At 46.7% G+C, this 17,091-nt stretch overlaps 1 protein-coding gene across 2 annotated transcripts in view; it reads right to left on the bottom strand.

Moving 5' to 3' along the window:
- LOC143845365 (adenine nucleotide transporter BT1, chloroplastic/mitochondrial-like) overlaps nucleotides 1-11,256 on the bottom strand; it is a 43,258-nt gene extending 32,002 nt beyond the window's left edge. Inside the window, exon 1 of one of the 2 annotated variants that reach the window (XM_077353677.1) lies at nucleotides 10,348-11,256. In XM_077353677.1, coding sequence (XP_077209792.1) covers nucleotides 10,348-10,956 — 609 coding nt within the window. In that variant the 5' untranslated portion in view covers nucleotides 10,957-11,256. The remainder of the gene's footprint in view (nucleotides 1-10,347) is intronic. The other variant, XM_077353676.1, reaches the window with a different exon arrangement.
- Between the last annotated feature and the right edge of the window lie 5,835 nt (nucleotides 11,257-17,091).

Genomic DNA, 17,091 nt, shown 5'->3' with positions numbered 1-17,091 from the left:
CCAAATAATGGGGGCCCACATTGTTTGGATGATCCAAAGCGTTCATTTGATGGGTCCTGACATAGTTAGGGTGTGCCAAAAAAATCAGCTCCATCGGATCATCCTAACCCTTCAATCTATGGACGAACCTTCAGCTGAGGGGGCCTACCTTAAACAAATTGAAACTACAAGGGTGTATTTGTCACGTTTTAAACTATAGGGGTGGAAGTGGATGTGTCAGAAACTAGAGGGGGTGTAAATGTAATTATCCCTTTAACTTTTAACTAACAATAGAAAAAAATGTACACACTATAACTTATGTAACTCGAGTCGGGTCGGGTTGGGCCCCTTCAAACCCGGCTCGACCCGAGATTCATGCGGGCTTTTGAATGCTGAACCCGGCTCGACCCGAAACCCATGAAACCTGAACCCGACCCAGGCTATTTTCGGGTCGGGTCGATGCGGGTCGGGTTTTACCCGGCTCGAGTTGCAGCCCTACTCAAATCACAACAAAATCATCTGATCTTGGGCCCATTAGATAGATAATTGAAAAACCTTTCTAATAATACCAAAAACACACCAAACGGGTGAGATTTGATGCCTAAAAAGTAGGCTACAAATAAAATGATAAAAATAGAAAGTAAATAATAAAAAAAAGACGGCAATATTCGTGGCCCATGCTATAGTCCACGCCATCATTCTCGTCCACGTCTGCGCTTGTAAACCTTGAATCCACGCCCGTTGTTGATGTTCCCATCACTTAAGGAGAAAAGGCATCCTTGGAAAAGCAAAGCCTCTTGAAGTGACTTTTTCTGATGGGTGACCCCGGATGGAAAAAGACTGAAACGTGGCTTTTACTGTATTAATGAAAATCATATCGTGAAGTCGGTGGCTTCCTCAATGGGTCGTTTTTTCATGACCAAATGTCTTGAACATTAAAAGCGATATGGGGAGTTGTAGTTTTCTCTTAGGAAATCTGTCAGAGATAATTAAAATAAATCTTATATCATAAATGTTGTATTGCTTTGTATGCTTCCCTGGTGAAGCGGGGTCTCGTTATTGGACATCATTGGCGGTTGCTCTCCTTAACAAGGTGCTGCTTGGGGTTTTCTACGATTTAAAAGAAGAGAAGGTGCCGCTTGGGTTTTTTCTAAGATTTAAAAGAAGAGAAGCTCTTGTCCACCCTATCACCTCAAAAAATGGAGCAGAACAATATATCTTCTCCCTCCTCCAGCTCTTTGAGTCGGAAGAGGTTTCGATACTAGGAACCCATGGATCTGAAGGATGTCCTTCGTAGGGAGAAGATGATGACTTATGATGGAGAGAGGGCTTCGAGGAATGATCCAACCCCCAGGGAGATCATCAAGGGTTTTCTTAAGAGACAATAGAAACTGTTAAGGAAGCGGCCGAGCTAAATGCTGATGAGTTCTTCTGTCTAACAGGGACACACAATGTAAAGGAGACTCACACACCTATGCACAAACACCCTTTCTTCAACAAAACATTGGTTGATGAGAGGAGGCTTCGAAATATTCATTGGGAGGCTGCAAAGGCAGCGGGGATACAAAGGTTGGAAGAATGGATTGCTTGGAAAAAGAGGCGCGGAAACTTGGAATTGGGCCCTGTTGATCCTTCCCCCTTCATTTCAGAAGATGACAGAATGGAACTTGAGATTGAGTCGATCTTGAAGAACTTCAAAAAGTGATCCTCCTGAAAGGGAGTTTCTAGGGGGGTACTATACAGGGCTTCTTTCATTAAGGTATTTTTTTTGGCAGGTTTTTATCAAGGTCTTCAAGGAAGACGAAGACCTATTGCGGTGGGGGAAGGTTTCACTATATTTTCAAGATCTTAGGGGAAGATCACACAGATTTTTGGTAGATTATTTTTGTTTGGGTAGGATCTTTTGGGAAGATTGAAAAGGTGGAAATTCAGCTCGGAGGTGATGAAGCTAAAGGGCATGGATATGTAGAATAGTTTTTGAACTTTTATCAGGGCTTAGAGCTTTCTCCTAGGCCATCATACGATGTAATTATATGGGGACTCCTGGTCCCTCTATTATGTAACTTTCGTATGAATATAAATACATCTTTGTCGCTTTTCAAAAAAAAAAAAGTAGTGAAAGTTGTTAATTCAGTATTAGCCAAAGAGAGGATGGACATTAAAGGAAGACTAAATGGAGGGGATGTTTTTTCTGTTTTTGTCTGTTTTATTGTTGTAAATGCATGGGGGACATCTTGTCCCTACTCTCTGGATTGCTGCTTTGATTTGATAACAATTGAAATAGTTATCTTTAAAAAAATGTTTCAAAATTGACAATATGAAAAATGGACTTAAACAAACTTTGACAAGAAGAATTTGAGAGAACTTCACTACTTTCTGGGTATTGAAGTGAAAAGAATAAAGGGATGGTTTTGACACAAAAAAGTATGCTACGAATCTTCTTAGTAGGTTCCGTAAGACAGATTGCAAACCTAGTGCAATGCCTACAGTTTATAATAAGAAGGCTAGCAGATTAGATGAAAAAGGCGGTAGATCAACAGATGTACAAGAGTATGCTTAATGCACTTCAATACTCGACTTTCACATCGTCTGGCATCACATATGAAGGAAATCAAGTGTGTCAGTTTATGCATGATTCAAGGCAAGAACATTTAGAAGCCACTGAAAGAATCATGAGGTATCGCAAAGGAACCTTGACTCGTCATCTATTATATGGTCCTAATAAAAAAAGAAGTAACATTGGCTGGAATTTTATATGTTGATTGGGCCGCAGAAGATCCTATTCCAGAGCAGTGTATTGTAATGAATAAATGAATGACTACTTTCATGGAGCAACAAAAGTTACATACACTTGCAAGGTCCAGTGCAAAAGCAAAATATTGACCCGCGACCTTTACTACTTCAGAGATGATCTGGTTAATGCGATTACTTCAGGAAAAAGATATGTTCTCAAGAGAACATGAAAAGCTATATCGTGACCATCAAAGTTCAATTAAAGTAATCACAAAACCCAGTGTTTCATCTCAGACCAAAACACATCGAAGTTGATTTTCACTTTTTCAGAAGAGTAAAAAGTGTTCAGATAGCTCCACTCTGTAATACTAATAAAGACTAGGTAGCAGAAATTTTTGACTACAGATTTCGTGTGATCATCATATTCATCTATCAGACAAGCTGAACATGTTTAGCGAGGAAAGGCGGTTGCTTTAAAATTAACAACATAACAAATAAGATACATGATTAGAGTATGGTACATACACACATGTGATATGGTGTGTTTGCTGACTAATATCAATCTTGTATGATACTAACAAATAAGATACATGATTAGAGTATGGTACATACACACATGTGATATGGTGTGTTTGCTGACTAATATCAATCTTGTATGATACTAACAAATAAGATACATGTGGTACATACACACATGTGATATGGTGTGTTTGCTGACTAATATCAATCTCGTAAATATTATAATTTATCTCTTATATATACTACTACTGACTAGGTTGTAACTTTATTTAACAAGAAATACATCACACTAAACCTGAAGAATTGCTTGGCCTTCATCTTCTCTAACTTTCTTTAAACATTAGATTGTGAGATCTTTTACGTTATTGATGTAAATATTGTAAAGAGGAAAAACAGGAACTACCCTCAAAATAGAAAGATGACTTTGGAACTTCCTCGTTGGGCAAAAAAGGTAAGTACCCTTTCATTTTTTTATTTATTTTTGAATGATCAAGTACCCTTTCAGTTTTTCTCAAAATATGAAAAAAAAAAAAAAAATGAGATGTGATAAATTAATCAATTATGATAGACCGGATTCATTTACCCATCCACTTAGGCTAGCCACCTAGAGCCTGTAGAAAGAAGGTTCAGTAAGGGACCTGAAAACTCTGTACATCAAAAAAGATCCAAAGAATGCAAACCCAATTACAACAACATTTCATCAAATCCCCCCCAAGATATATTTCATAGAAACTAAATACAAGATATGGGTGGAAAAAGTTCTTTAGAAGGAAAAGAAGATGTGATTTGAAAATTTTAGAACACTAACGATGTATCGCAACGAAACTGCAGTACATGGACATCTTGAAGAGTGAAAAGAGGCATTGAGGAAACCTAAACCCTAGAAATGTAAAAGGTTTTTCTACTGTAGCATACCATAACCACTCTTTTGATGCATTGGAAACAACTCATTCCACCCCACCCACCCACCCACGCGCGCACGCGCACACACACACACACACAGAGAGAGAGAGAGAGAGAGAGAGAGAGAGAGAGAGAGAGAGAGAGAGAGAAACCCAAAAGCGTAGTATATCTGTAAGAAAATGAATCATGTGCGGATCACTAAGCAGACCCATTATCTTTAGCAGGAAAAAAAGAGAGGAAAATAACTAAAAACAATGAACCGGATGACTAATGCAAGCATACTCAGAACAAGATAGACAACATAGAAAGAATCAATCCATCATAACTGTTGAGAGGAGAAGAGATTAGAGAGAAAAGGAAGAAGTGAAGTCCACTCCCCCTTACTTGGTATATATATATATATATAAAGAGAACATACATATGACTACTATGCCCTTAAGGGTACATAATACACCTTCTAACACTCCCCCTCAAGCTGGAATGTATATATATTGTACATTCCAAGCTTGTTACATATGTCACCCAATTTTGTATAGTTTAAGGGCTTAATGAACACATCTGCTAAGTGATTACCAGATCTCGTGAAAGAAACATGAACTTCTCCTCTTTGTATCCTTTGGCGAATGAAGTGGCAGTCAACCTCTATATGCTTGGTAGCTATATGAATAGCAGCTTTATTGTCACAATAAAGCTGAGCTGGAGCAGATGGAGAGAAACGAATCTCAGAAAGGAGAGAACGTAACCAAATAAGTTCCCCACTGGTATGAGACATAGCACGATACTCTGATTCGGCACTCGACTTGGAGACTATGTCCTGCTTCTTGCTTTTCCACGACACTAGATTGCCACCAACAAAGGTGCAATATCCAGTGGTGGATCTCCTATCTGCTGGAGATCCTGCCCAGTCTGCATCACAGAAGCCTTCTACCCTGATGTGACCATGCTTCTTGAATATGAGGCCTTTCCTTGGCGCTCCTTTCAAGTAGCGAAGAATCTGAATCACTGCTGCCCAGTGAGAAGTACGGGGTGAGCTCATATGTTGGCTTACTGCCAACAGCAAATGATATATCTGGACGAGTGATTGTAAGATATATGAGCTTACCCACCAGCCATCTGTATCTGCCAGGGTCATCTAATAAATCTCCTTCTTCTGGAAGAAGTTTCCCATTTGGATCCATGGGAGCAGATGCAGGTTTCACCCCAAGGTGACCTCTCTCCTCAAGAAGATCTAGAACATATTTCCACTGTGAGAGGGAGAGACCTCTAGTAGAATGTGCAACCTCAATGCCAAGAAAGTATCTGAGGCGACCCAAATTTTTGGTTGAAAACTCTTTCTGCAAAAAGATTTTCAGCCTATGTATCCCCTCTTAATCACTTCCTATAATGACAATGTCATCGACATATACTATCAATAGAACACAACCAGCAGTGGAATGAGAACTGAAGCACATTGCTTCATGCCATATCGCATGATAGCATCACTGAATCGTCCAAACCAGGCTCTAGGGGACTGCTTGAGACCGTATATAGACCTCCGTAACCAACATACTGAGGAGGACATCTCCCCCTGAGCAACATATCCAGGAGGTTGCTCCATATACATCTCCTCAGTAAGCTCACCATGTAAAAAGGCGTTCTTGACATCTAACTGATGTAGAGGCCAATCATGTCTAACCGCAAGAGATAGAAGCACTCGAACAGACGGAATCTTGGCGACCGGCGAGAAAGTCTCTAAATAATCAACACCAAATGTTTGAGTATATCCTTTAACAACCAATCGGTCGAGCCCCAGGAGGAAGAGGAACTAACTCCCCTGTCTGATTGGCCTGTAGGACCTCCATCTCAATATCCATGGCCTCACGCCATCCCGGATGATCAAGAGCTGCTGGTAAAGACTGTGGCAAAGAAACAGAGGACAAAGAAGAAACAAAACTCCGAAACATAGGAGTAAGAGAATCATATGAAACAACAAAGGAAATGGGGTGAGCAGTACTGTGAGAGAGAGTACGAGAAGCAATGGGAGAATCGGAAGTGGAATCTGAAATAGGTACCTAAGATGTAGAGGCTGGGAGCTCCGGCTGCAAGGGCGATGGCGCGGGCGGAGGAGGATGAGCTGTAGATCGCGGCCGACGAGGATGAGCTATAGATCTCGGCCGACGAGGATATGCCTGCATAGGAGCGGGATGAGGAACCTCAGTAGCCTCAGGAGCCTGTAGTGAAGAGGAGAGATCACATACAGGAGTTGTTTCAGAAACCAATACATGAGGGGAGAGTAGAGAAGCCGGAAGGACTGGGAGGGGAAGAGAAAGGTCCGAGTCAGGAACTGTGGAAGGAGTCTTATGAGAAGATACAAAGTAGGACTCGGACTCGGAGAATGTGACATCGGCGGACACAAAGGACCGACGCAGGCAAGGACTGTAACAGTGATAACCTTTCTGGGTACGGGAGTACCCAAGAAAGATGCACCGCTCAGCCCGAGGGTCCAGCTTATCAAAGCCAAGACCAAGGTAGTGAACAAACCACACACACCCAAAGACCCTAGAGATGATAGGAAAGGGATCATGACCAGGGTATAACACAGCAAAGGGGGAAGAGCCACCAAGAACCGAGGATGGAAGCCGGTTGGCAAGGTGGCACGCAGTAAGAACGGCATCACCCCAATAGCTCTTGGGAACTCGCATCTGAATAAGAAGAGAGCGAGCCTCATCGAGTAAAGATCGCATTTTCCTTTCAGCCACACTATTCTGCTGAGAGGTGTGAGCACAGGAAGACTGGTGGATAATACCCCGACTGGAAAGAAAATCCTGAAACCCATGGGTAGTGGAGAAATATTCTCTAGCATTATCTGTACGCAAGCATTTGAGGGTACAATCAAACTGATTTGTAACCTCAGAATGAAAAGTACGAAAAGCAGAGAAAACCTCAGAACGATCTTGAAGCAAATACAGCCAAGTCATGCGAGAATAGTCATCAATGAAAACAACAAAATATCTATATCCAAAAGTAGAAGGAGTTCTCATGGGCCCCATACATCAGAGTGCACTAAAGCAAATGGGCGTGAGGCCCGACTAACAAGCCTAGAGGGAAAAGACACACGGTGGTGTTTTCCAAGTTCACAGGCCTCGCACTGAAAAGACTGAATAGGAACAGAAACTATAGAGGTGCGCCGTAAGCGCTCAATGCATGGATGACCAAGGCGGCAGTGCCACTAGTAAGCATCAACAGAGCTGTATAAAATGGTACGGGTGGGAACACCATCCAGACGATACAGCCCATCTACCTCACGTCCTCTACCAAGCGTCCTCCCAATCGCAAGATCTTGAAATAACCAGTAAGATGGATAAAATGAGACATAGGAGTTAAGAGATTTAGTGAGCTGACTGACTGAAAGTAAGTTAAAGGGAGACTGGGGAACACAAAGTACAGAGAAGAGGGTAGACCAGGATAGGGAGAGGTACTCCCAGTACCAGAAATGGGAGTAGTGCGGCCATCAGCGAGGGTCATAGAGTGAGATGAAAGAGGGCTATAAGAACTGAGTGATGAAAAGTACCTGTCACATGATTCGAGGCTTCCGAATCGATGATCCAGGAGCTCGAGCTACTGAGAAGAGAGGCAGGAGTGCTACCTGGCTGTGCAAAGCCAACACTGGGAGAACGAGTGGCCAAGCGAAGTCGTTGAAGCTCATCATAGTCGGCCTGAGTGAAGGATGGTACGCCCGAGCTGGATTCGGAGGAAGACGCTCGAAGGTCAGAGTCGTCTAGAGTAGAGAGATGCGTTGCTCGGACAGCATGAGATGGCTGCTAGGGGCGGCGCTCAGGGTGTAGCACATAACAGGTCTCATCACGGTGGCCCTCGCGACGGCAATGTGAACAATATGGACGAGGGCGGCTACTATACCCCCTACCACCAGAGAAATCTGAACCCGTGGTACGTCCGCCAAGGCTAAAGTCACGGCCGCGGCCAACCATCCCACCACCACAGGCAGGCCGATCACCTGTGGCATAAGCTGCTGTAGCATAGCAGGACGATCAAAAGAAACAGAGTAAGAGAGGTGCCACCTAGGCACTGCTGAGCTCACTGGTAGACCTCCTCGAGGGAAGGCATAGTGCCAGAGCCATAAATCTGCTGGCGAAAAGACCTAAACTCGGGGCCCAAGGTCTCAAGGAATTGGACTACTCGGAGCTGATCCTGCTGTCGAGCGGCGATGGCCAAGTCAGTAGTCAAAGGCATGAAGACGTCGAGCTGCTGACAGTGAGAGACAAACTGGCTGTAGTATGTAGAAAGAGGGGTGTCACCACGCCGAAGATGCATCCACTCAGAATAGGTGGCACAAATGCGGGAGAGGTTACCCACGCCGGAAAACATAACCGACGTATGATCCCAAATCCTCTTTGCAGTCAGAAGCTGCATCATAGTCCCAGAAATATGTGGGATCATACTCTGCCAGAGTAAACTACGGATATGAGCATCATCCGTTTCCCACTGCTCATAGGTGGGATCCGAAGCCGCAGGAGGATCACGGTGTATGGTGTAGACCTTGCGTTTGGCAATAAGATACACTTCCAGGGCCACTTTCAAATTCACGTAATTGGAACCATCAAGCTTGACCGTGGTCATGGAGAGGAAGGTATCACCCAATGAAGAGGAAAGAGGGATAGAAGAAGAAGAGGCCGTGTGTGTGAGAGGGACACCCGTCGAAAGGGGTTTGCCCGAGAGAGAGATTGTCTACAGTAGGAGGATCCATAGAAGGAACGAAGGTGAAATAGATAACACACGACGGCAAAGTAAGGGAGAAGAGAAATGAGAAGGCCTCTAGGGCATAAAGAGACCACTATGTGTGGTGAGAGAATGTGGCGCGACTCCGACGAATGAGAGGAGAAAAAGAAGACATAATAGGGCCACTAGGGCATAAATGGAGAAGATGAACGATCGGAGTCGCGAACAAAGAAGAAAAGATGGGCGGAAGAAATTTAGACCATAGAGAGAAAGAGGGTTAGAAACTTAGGGTGAGAGGGTTAGGGATTTAAGGATTTATAAGGGATAGGAAATGGGATTAGTAGGGAAATTTTAGGGTTTTGATGAGGGAAATGAAGGGGAGGGTGAAAATGGGAAGAAAGAGAAAGAGATTGGGGTGGAAGAGAGAGGCTGGGGCGGGAGAGAGTGGGCGTGGGAGGAGGAGGAGCAGGGGCGGGAAAAAGAGGGCTGGGGCGAGTGGGAAGCGTGGGCGAGAGAGGGGCTGGGGCGAGAGAGGTGGGTGGGGCGAGGGTGGAGAGTCAGGTAGGGTGGCGCGTGGTGGAGGGAGGGAGGAGAGAAGAAGGAGAAGGGGAGCTTCTGCAATGGTCCCTAGGGCACAAAAACCCCTAGGGCTTTGATACCATGTTGAGAGGAGAAGAGATTAGAGAGAAAAAGAAGAAGTGAAGTCCACTCCCCTTACTTGGTATATATATATAAAGAGAACATACATATGACTACTATACCCTTAAGGGAACATAATACACCTTCTAACAATAACAATCATGAAAGAACCTATAACAGATGTAAATCCAAATAAAATAAGTAAAGATCAATCAGTTTATCACCCACGTCTACCTGCTATTAGATCATTAGTAGAGAGAGAGAGAACTAACAACAACAAAACAGTCACACACACACACACAAAGAGAGAGAGAGAGAGAGAGAGAGAGTAGTATATCTGTAAGAAAAGGAATCATGTGTGGATCAGTAAGCCAACCCATTATCTTTAGCAGGAAAAAAAACAAGACAGTCACACACACACACAGATAGAGAGAGAGTAGTATATCTGTAAGAAAAGGAATCCTGTGCGGATCAGTAAGCCAACCCATTATCTTTAGCAGGAAAAAAAGAAGAGAGGAAAATAACTAAAAACAATGAACCGGATAACCAACGCAAGCATACTAAGAACAAGACAGAGAACATAGAAGGAATCAATCCATCATAACAATCATGAAAGAACCAATAACAGATGTAAAACCAAATAAAATAAGTAAAGATGAATCAGTTTACCACCCACCTCTACCTGCTATTAGATCATTAGCAGAGAGAGAGAGAGAGAGAGCGAGAGAGGAAAATAACTAACAACAACAAACCAGATAACTAAACCGAGAATACTCAGAACAAGATAGTCAGCACAGAAGGAATCAATTAACCGAACCAAATAAAAGAAATAAGATGAAAATGTTTACCACCACCCACCTCTATGGCCTTGCTCGGCGCAACACGAATAACATTAACTAAATTACCCCTAAACAATCCAGGCCATCCATCAGTCTTCATAATACTCTGAAACACTTCCACTGTTGAGTGCCCACTACTCCCAACCATCAAATGCGTCCTTATTGTCTCCAACGGAGCCACCGCGGTGCGCGAAAATGCCCCAGCAATTGCGCCGCTGATCAACCTCCTCAATGAAGGATTTTTAACCTTTAACCTAATCTTTGAAACACAAATCTTCCCCTTCTTCAACCCTAAGTCCTCGGCAATCTTTCCAATCTCTGAAGGAATCCCCACAATCCTGACACCAAATTCGGGCGCCGATATATATTTCAGATAGAAATCGGAGCCTTGAAGCTTCCCTCCTTCGTCTCTCGGATTCGAAGAGTTGGGCGAAATGCCGCCTAACCCGACACCCATCTGTCCAACGCTCGCGAACAGGCCACCGGGGGAAAAACAATCTTGTTGGAGATTATTCCATTGAAAATCTATATTGGAAGAAGGAAATTTTTTATCTTTGTTACCTTCAACAGCTTGGAATCTTCTTCTGTCCATGGGCTCTAAATGGGTGTTTCCTGTTTTAGTTTTCATGGAACCGAGGGTTTAAAGGTTAGAGAGATGACAAGGGATGGGTATTTATAGAGAAAAAATCGATTTTTGGGAGATGGGTGTCCGAAAGATTTGATGTCGAAAAGAGGTGGAAGAGTGGCGGAGGGCTCGAGAGGGATTTTAAGGAGAGGAAGGAGAAGCAGAAGGGGCCCCTATTTTTCTCTGCTTCACGCCTTAAAAAGAATAGGGATGGGTGGGGGGATGTACTCTTTCTACATGGCTCTCTCCCTTTTCTTTTTAGAGAAGCTGCCAAATTGGGCTCAAGGGCAGGTGAGTTCAGTTTATGTATTTTTATGGAAGATAGGAGAAAGGTTTTTCTTGTCATTTTATCTAGCAAGTTGTTTCATGAAGTTTTGGGGTACGTTTCCTAAGAATAGACATATATTTCTAGACTAGTTAGACATAAATCTAGAGTGTATCTTCGTATTATCTACCACGTGTCCTCTTATATGGTTTGGGACATTTACACCAAAAAATCTAGTCCAAGTTCGGCAATCATGGAATATTTGTTTACCACTGGAGGGAGGCATAGAGGTCTGGTGAGAGACATTTGATAGGGAGATAAGTGACAAGAGCATGAGATGTGTTTAGGAATAAGAGGGGAAAAAATCTTTATTTTATGTAGTTATTTATTTTTAAAATTTTTCTTGTTTTCCAGTCCCATCACATGCTCTCCTCACTTACCACCCCTTTAAACCTCTCTTTCTAGCCCACCTCTTTGCCCCTCTCTCACACTTGGTAAATCAGGGTTCCATGAAATTTAGTTACACAGAACAAATTGACATCAGTCTCACGCCTTTAGTTGTAGGATGATAACAACTTTTGGTTATTGTCTATTTCCCCTTTTTGTGTGTGCAGAGGGGGAGACCATAAAAATGTAGTGTATCCTTTAACTATTGAATACCTTACATGTGTTAATTTTTTTATAGTTATCAAATTTCTCTATAAATATTAAATACCTAATAAATTTAAATTACTGGGTAGCTATTAAATATCGTGAGGAATACTTAAGGCACCAATACCATATAGTGGGTGATGGGACACAAATACGGCGTCGCCCCCAGATATTGCCACGTGTCGTTCATGCACAAATAAAGCACAGATCATCATGAAGAAAGGTGGGGAAAATGGCAAAACCATACGGTCACAACACGTGTCGTTTCCCCGCCGTCCAGGCCTCATCATCACAAGTTATGGAAGGAAACACCCGGCAAAGCCATGCGCGCCGGCGAAGCAGGGAACGGCCCAATCTCGCAAAGGATGGTTTCCTTTCCATAATAATAAAAAGGTCCGCCCGCCTCCCTTTAAAAAGGAGGGAAGGAAAGAAGGAAGGGATCCGGACATTCTCGGAAAAGGATTCCCCCATTCTCAGCTCCACAAAAACAACCGGAAAAAGAGGTGAGGCAACGACAGAGGAGATTAGGAACATGATCCTACTCTCCCTGCTAGTCCCCTCCGACCCACTCATTCCCATCCCGAAAAGAACCCGCGTTTTGGTCCTGGTAACCCTGATCAAACCCCTTCCTCTTCTCGATGTCCTTTATATTGATTGGTCGAAGGATCTGACTTGGGTATCGAAGTGGTCGTCCGAGACCCACCTCGGACCCCCTGACCCCCTTTGTTTGTGATTGCAGACCCCGCGGAGGCCCTCTACCAACCGCGCGATCGCAGACCCGGATTCAGACGCCATCATATTGGCGCCATCCGTGGGACTCGTCGAGTACTGAACGCCTTATGGTGATGAGAAACCACACCCAACAGCAAGAAATAGGGGTAATGACTAGGAGCCAAGCTCAACGCGTACAAACCCACACCTCAAGCTCCTGGGAGCCCAACTCACCGCTCTCGGGCAGACACCAGCCCTCCTTCAGCACACCGCAGATGGTCCCCACCATGAAAATGTTCAACGAACTCCGCCGAGAACTACTCCAACGCTTGCCCCCGCCGAACCCTCCGGCTCCGGGGAGGCCCCTGACAACGTGGGACCAGACGGAAGCCTATGCCGAAGGCGACGAGGAACAGCCTGGGGAGCGTCATCCAGGAACCGCCCCCGGCACGGGCGGAAGAAGTAGCAACCTCAGCGCAACCACCCAGCACGGATCCGATAGCCGACCTGCAGAGGCAAATCCGAGAGGTAAAACTGGAAATGAAAAAGCCCTACGCCCACGGCATCCTCGACGAATGGGAGAGGGAAACGGCATCCCCATTCACCTCGGAGGTCTTAAAAACCCCAGCAGAAGCAGGCATAGACCTCTCCCGCTTCGGTCTGTACGATGGAAGCACGGACCCCCTCGAGTTCCTCCAAACCTTCAAAAGGGTAATGACGCTCCGAGGCGCGTCGGACGGATTCATGTGCAGAGCCTTTGCCTCCCTGTTAAGAAAAACCGCTAACGACTGGTACATGAGATTGGAGCCCGACTCCATCGCATCCTTCCACGAATTCGGGAGGAAGTTCAACGCAAGGTTCGCCAACAACCGCCTCCGTCATGATCCAGCGGACGCCCTCTTAGCCCTCCGGAAGGGAAGAAACGAGACCCTAAGAGACTTCATGTTAAAATTCAACGCCGAATTGGCCCAACTTTCTAACATGAACGTCCAAATAGCGGTCGCCACACTAAAGCATGCCACCACCGATCCGAATCTCAAGCTGCATCTCACCCTCAAGCCGCCACGGGACCTACAGGAACTTGAATCCAAGGCTGACAAGTTCGTACGGGCAGAAGAAGCCTGCGCCCGAGAGCGGAACCAGCCCGGCCCCGATGAAAGAAAAAACAACGACGGCCGAAGGATCCTGAGGCCGAGGGCCGAGGAGAAACAGGCGAGCCGGAACCCCATCCCCGTCTTCGAAAGACTGGGAAGCGCCCCACTAAAGGTTCCCCTCTCCCATGTCCTACTAGCCATCAGAGATCAGGGTCTCCTGACCCCCCCAAGCGAATGGCCACGGACCCAAAGAAGCGGTCCACCAAAAAGTTCTGCGAATTCCACGGGGACCACGACCACGAAACTTACCATTGCTTCCACCTCCGCCTCCAGCTGGAAAAGCTGGCCGAAGAAGGACACCTAAATCAATATCTCAGGAGCCCTGGCGAAAGTTCGCGTGAGGTCCAGCATCCACCCGACGAGCCCAGAGGCAGGCGTCGGTCACTCGATAGGCGTTGGTCCAGTGGCCGCCGCCGATCCACTAGCCGGCACCGATCCCCGAGCAGGCATCGCTCCCGAAGCAGACGTCGATCCCGCAGCAGGCATGACGCACACCGCCACCAGCGCCCCCGGAAAGACGAGCCCCCCGAACAACCGTAGGCCCGCGAACAGCCGCCTACCATCATAGGAAAAATCAATATCATCGCGGGAGGACCGGCAGCGGGAGGGCCGACAACAACTGGTCGGCGAGCATACGCAGAGCGGGTGTTCTCCATGGATATGCCTTCCAAAAAGGCCCGAGCAAATCCACCCCGACAAGACCAGATCATCACTTTTTCCAACGAAGACCTCGACGGGCTACAGGTCCCGCACGACGATGCACTGGTCGTCAAGCTAGTCGTCGCCAACTTCGACATAGGAAAGATTTTGGTTGACACGGGAAGCTCCGTCAACGTATTGCACCTCGGAACCTTCGAAGAAATGAAACTGGGCCAAGACAGGCTTGGACCCGCAGAGTATTCCATCTACGGGTCCTCCGGGGCACCCTGCGGGTCAATGGCAAAATTGACTTACCCGTGACTTTCGGGACGTACTTCCTCGAAAAGACCATCCTGACCACCTTCATGGTTGTGGATATACCTTTCACTTACAGCGCTATTATTGGGCGCCCCGCTCTAAGAGATTTGAGAGCAGTAGTCTCCACCCCCCACCTCAAGATGAAATTCCCCACTCCGACCGGAGTAAGGGAGGTCCGGGGACAGCAAATGATAGCACGCCAGTGCTACGCAGCAAGCCTGAGAGGGACCAATGCCCCGGCCGAAAACTTCACGATCGGTAGTGAAGATCCCCGGCAGCGGGCCCGCACAATCAGAGGAGATCCCGCCGAGGAGCTAGACTCGATCCCCATAGCCCAAGATCAGCCGGAGAGACAAGTCCGGATCAGTTCCCTACTGAAAGGCCCCCTGCGAGACCAGATGATCAACTTCCTCAGAACAAACAAAGACATGTTCACATGGTCCGCTAAGGACATGCCCGGGATACCCAAGGAGTTGGCCGTTCACAAGTTAAACGTGAACCCAGCCCTTAAACCCGTCCGACAGAAAAAGAGGAACTTCGCGGTAGAACGTCAAACTCACATAAAGGCCGAAGTGGAGAAGCTGCTACAAGCCGGGTTCATCAGAGAAATTCAGTACCCCGAGTGGCTGTCTAACGTCGTCATGGTCAAAAAAGCTAGTGGAGGCTGGCGGGCCTGTATAGACTTTACAGACCTAAACCGGGCCTGCCCAAAGGACCCCTACCCCCTCCCGCGTATAGACCAACTCATCGACGCCACATCCAGACACGAACTCCTCACCTTCTTGGATGCATTCTCGGGTTACAATCAGGTGAAAATGCACGAGCCAGACATCCCAAAAACAGCGTTCATTACCGATCAGGGCGTCTACTGTTACACCGTTATGCCCTTTGGGTTAAAAAACGCGGGCGCCACCTACCAGCGGCTCGTAAATAAGCTATTCCGGGCACAAATCGGAAGGAACGTAGAAGTGTATGTAGACGACATGCTGGTGAAAAGTCTGGAAGCCTCCAAGCACATCTCCGACCTTCAGGAAACTTTCAACACCCTGCGGCGAGCTCGGATGAAGCTGAACCCCGCCAAATGCGCCTTCGGAGTAACTTCCGGAAAGTTCTTAGGGTTCATGGTTAGCTAGAGAGGGATCGAGGCCAACCCCGAAAAGATCCAGGCCATCCTAGACATGGAGCCCCCTACGAAGGCGGTAGAAGTACAGAGGCTCGCAGGGCGAATCACCGCCCTCAGCCGATTCATGCCCAAGTCGGCAGAAAAATGCCAGCCCTTCTTCAAATAGCTAAAAAATATACGAGAATTCGAATGGACCCCGGCCTGCCAAGAAGCCTTCGACGCCTTGAAGCAATACCTTCAGACACCACCCGTACTCGCCAAACCCGAGCCGGGGGAAGAACTATTTTTGTATCTGGCCATCAGCCCCACGGCGGTGAGTGCGGTGTTGGCCAAGCAAAGCGACAAGAAGGAGCACCCGGTGTACTACGTGAGCAAGACTCTCCACGGCGCGGAGGTCCGGTACCTAAACATAGAGAAATTCGCCCTCGCAGTCGTCAGCACCGCCCGGAAGCTCCGCCCCTACTTCCAGGCTCACCCCATTGTGCTTTTGACCGACCAACCCCTGAGGAAAATTCTCCAAAAACCAGAGACCTCGGGCAGGATGGTAAGTTGGGCCGTCGAGTTGTGAGAATTCGACATAGAGGTCCGACCGAGGCCGGCTATTAAATCCCAAGCCCTTCTTGATGACTTTATAGTGGAATCTACGGCCCCGGCAGCAGAACCAGCAATAATGGAAAATAACGAGCGCCCCACCGAACAGACGGCTCGCGAAGACATGGCGCCAAGCTCAGCGGAACAGAGCCAGGAGATTCACTGGACCCTGCACGTTGACGGCTCAGCAGGCAAAACAGGGCACGGGGCGGGAGTGGTCCTCCGCGGCCCAGAAGGATTCATGCTGGAATACGCCCTCCGGCTAGATTTCAAAGCCTCCAACAACGAGGCCGAATACGAAGCCTTATTGGCAGGGCTAAGTCTAGCCACAGAGCTCGGCGCGGGAAAATTAAAAGTCCATAGCGACTCCCAGCTCGTCGTCAACCAAGTGAACGGAATATACGAAGCCAAGGACTTCAGAATGAAGAGATACCTCCAGAAGGTAAAAGAAAAGCTGCAGGGAATGGGAGAGGTAGAGATCCTCCAGGTACCGCGAGACATGAACAATCGAGCGGATGCATTGTCGAAAATGGCCACCGAAGAGACTCATGACTTCGCCACCGTGCTCACAGAAATACTGCCCCACCCCAGCATCGACGAGGTGCAAGTTTTGGAGATTCCACCTGGACCAAACTGGATGGACCCCATCATGCGATACCTGAAAGACGGGATACTGCCCGCAGATA

This window comes from Tasmannia lanceolata, unplaced genomic scaffold (assembly GCF_043159265.1).
Source record: "Tasmannia lanceolata isolate RefF3 unplaced genomic scaffold, GAP_Taslan_0.1 ptg000015l, whole genome shotgun sequence".
Lineage (NCBI taxonomy): Eukaryota > Viridiplantae > Streptophyta > Magnoliopsida > Canellales > Winteraceae > Tasmannia > Tasmannia lanceolata.
Note: the sequence above shows the minus strand (reverse complement) of the source record. Positions and strands in the feature narration are given on the sequence as shown.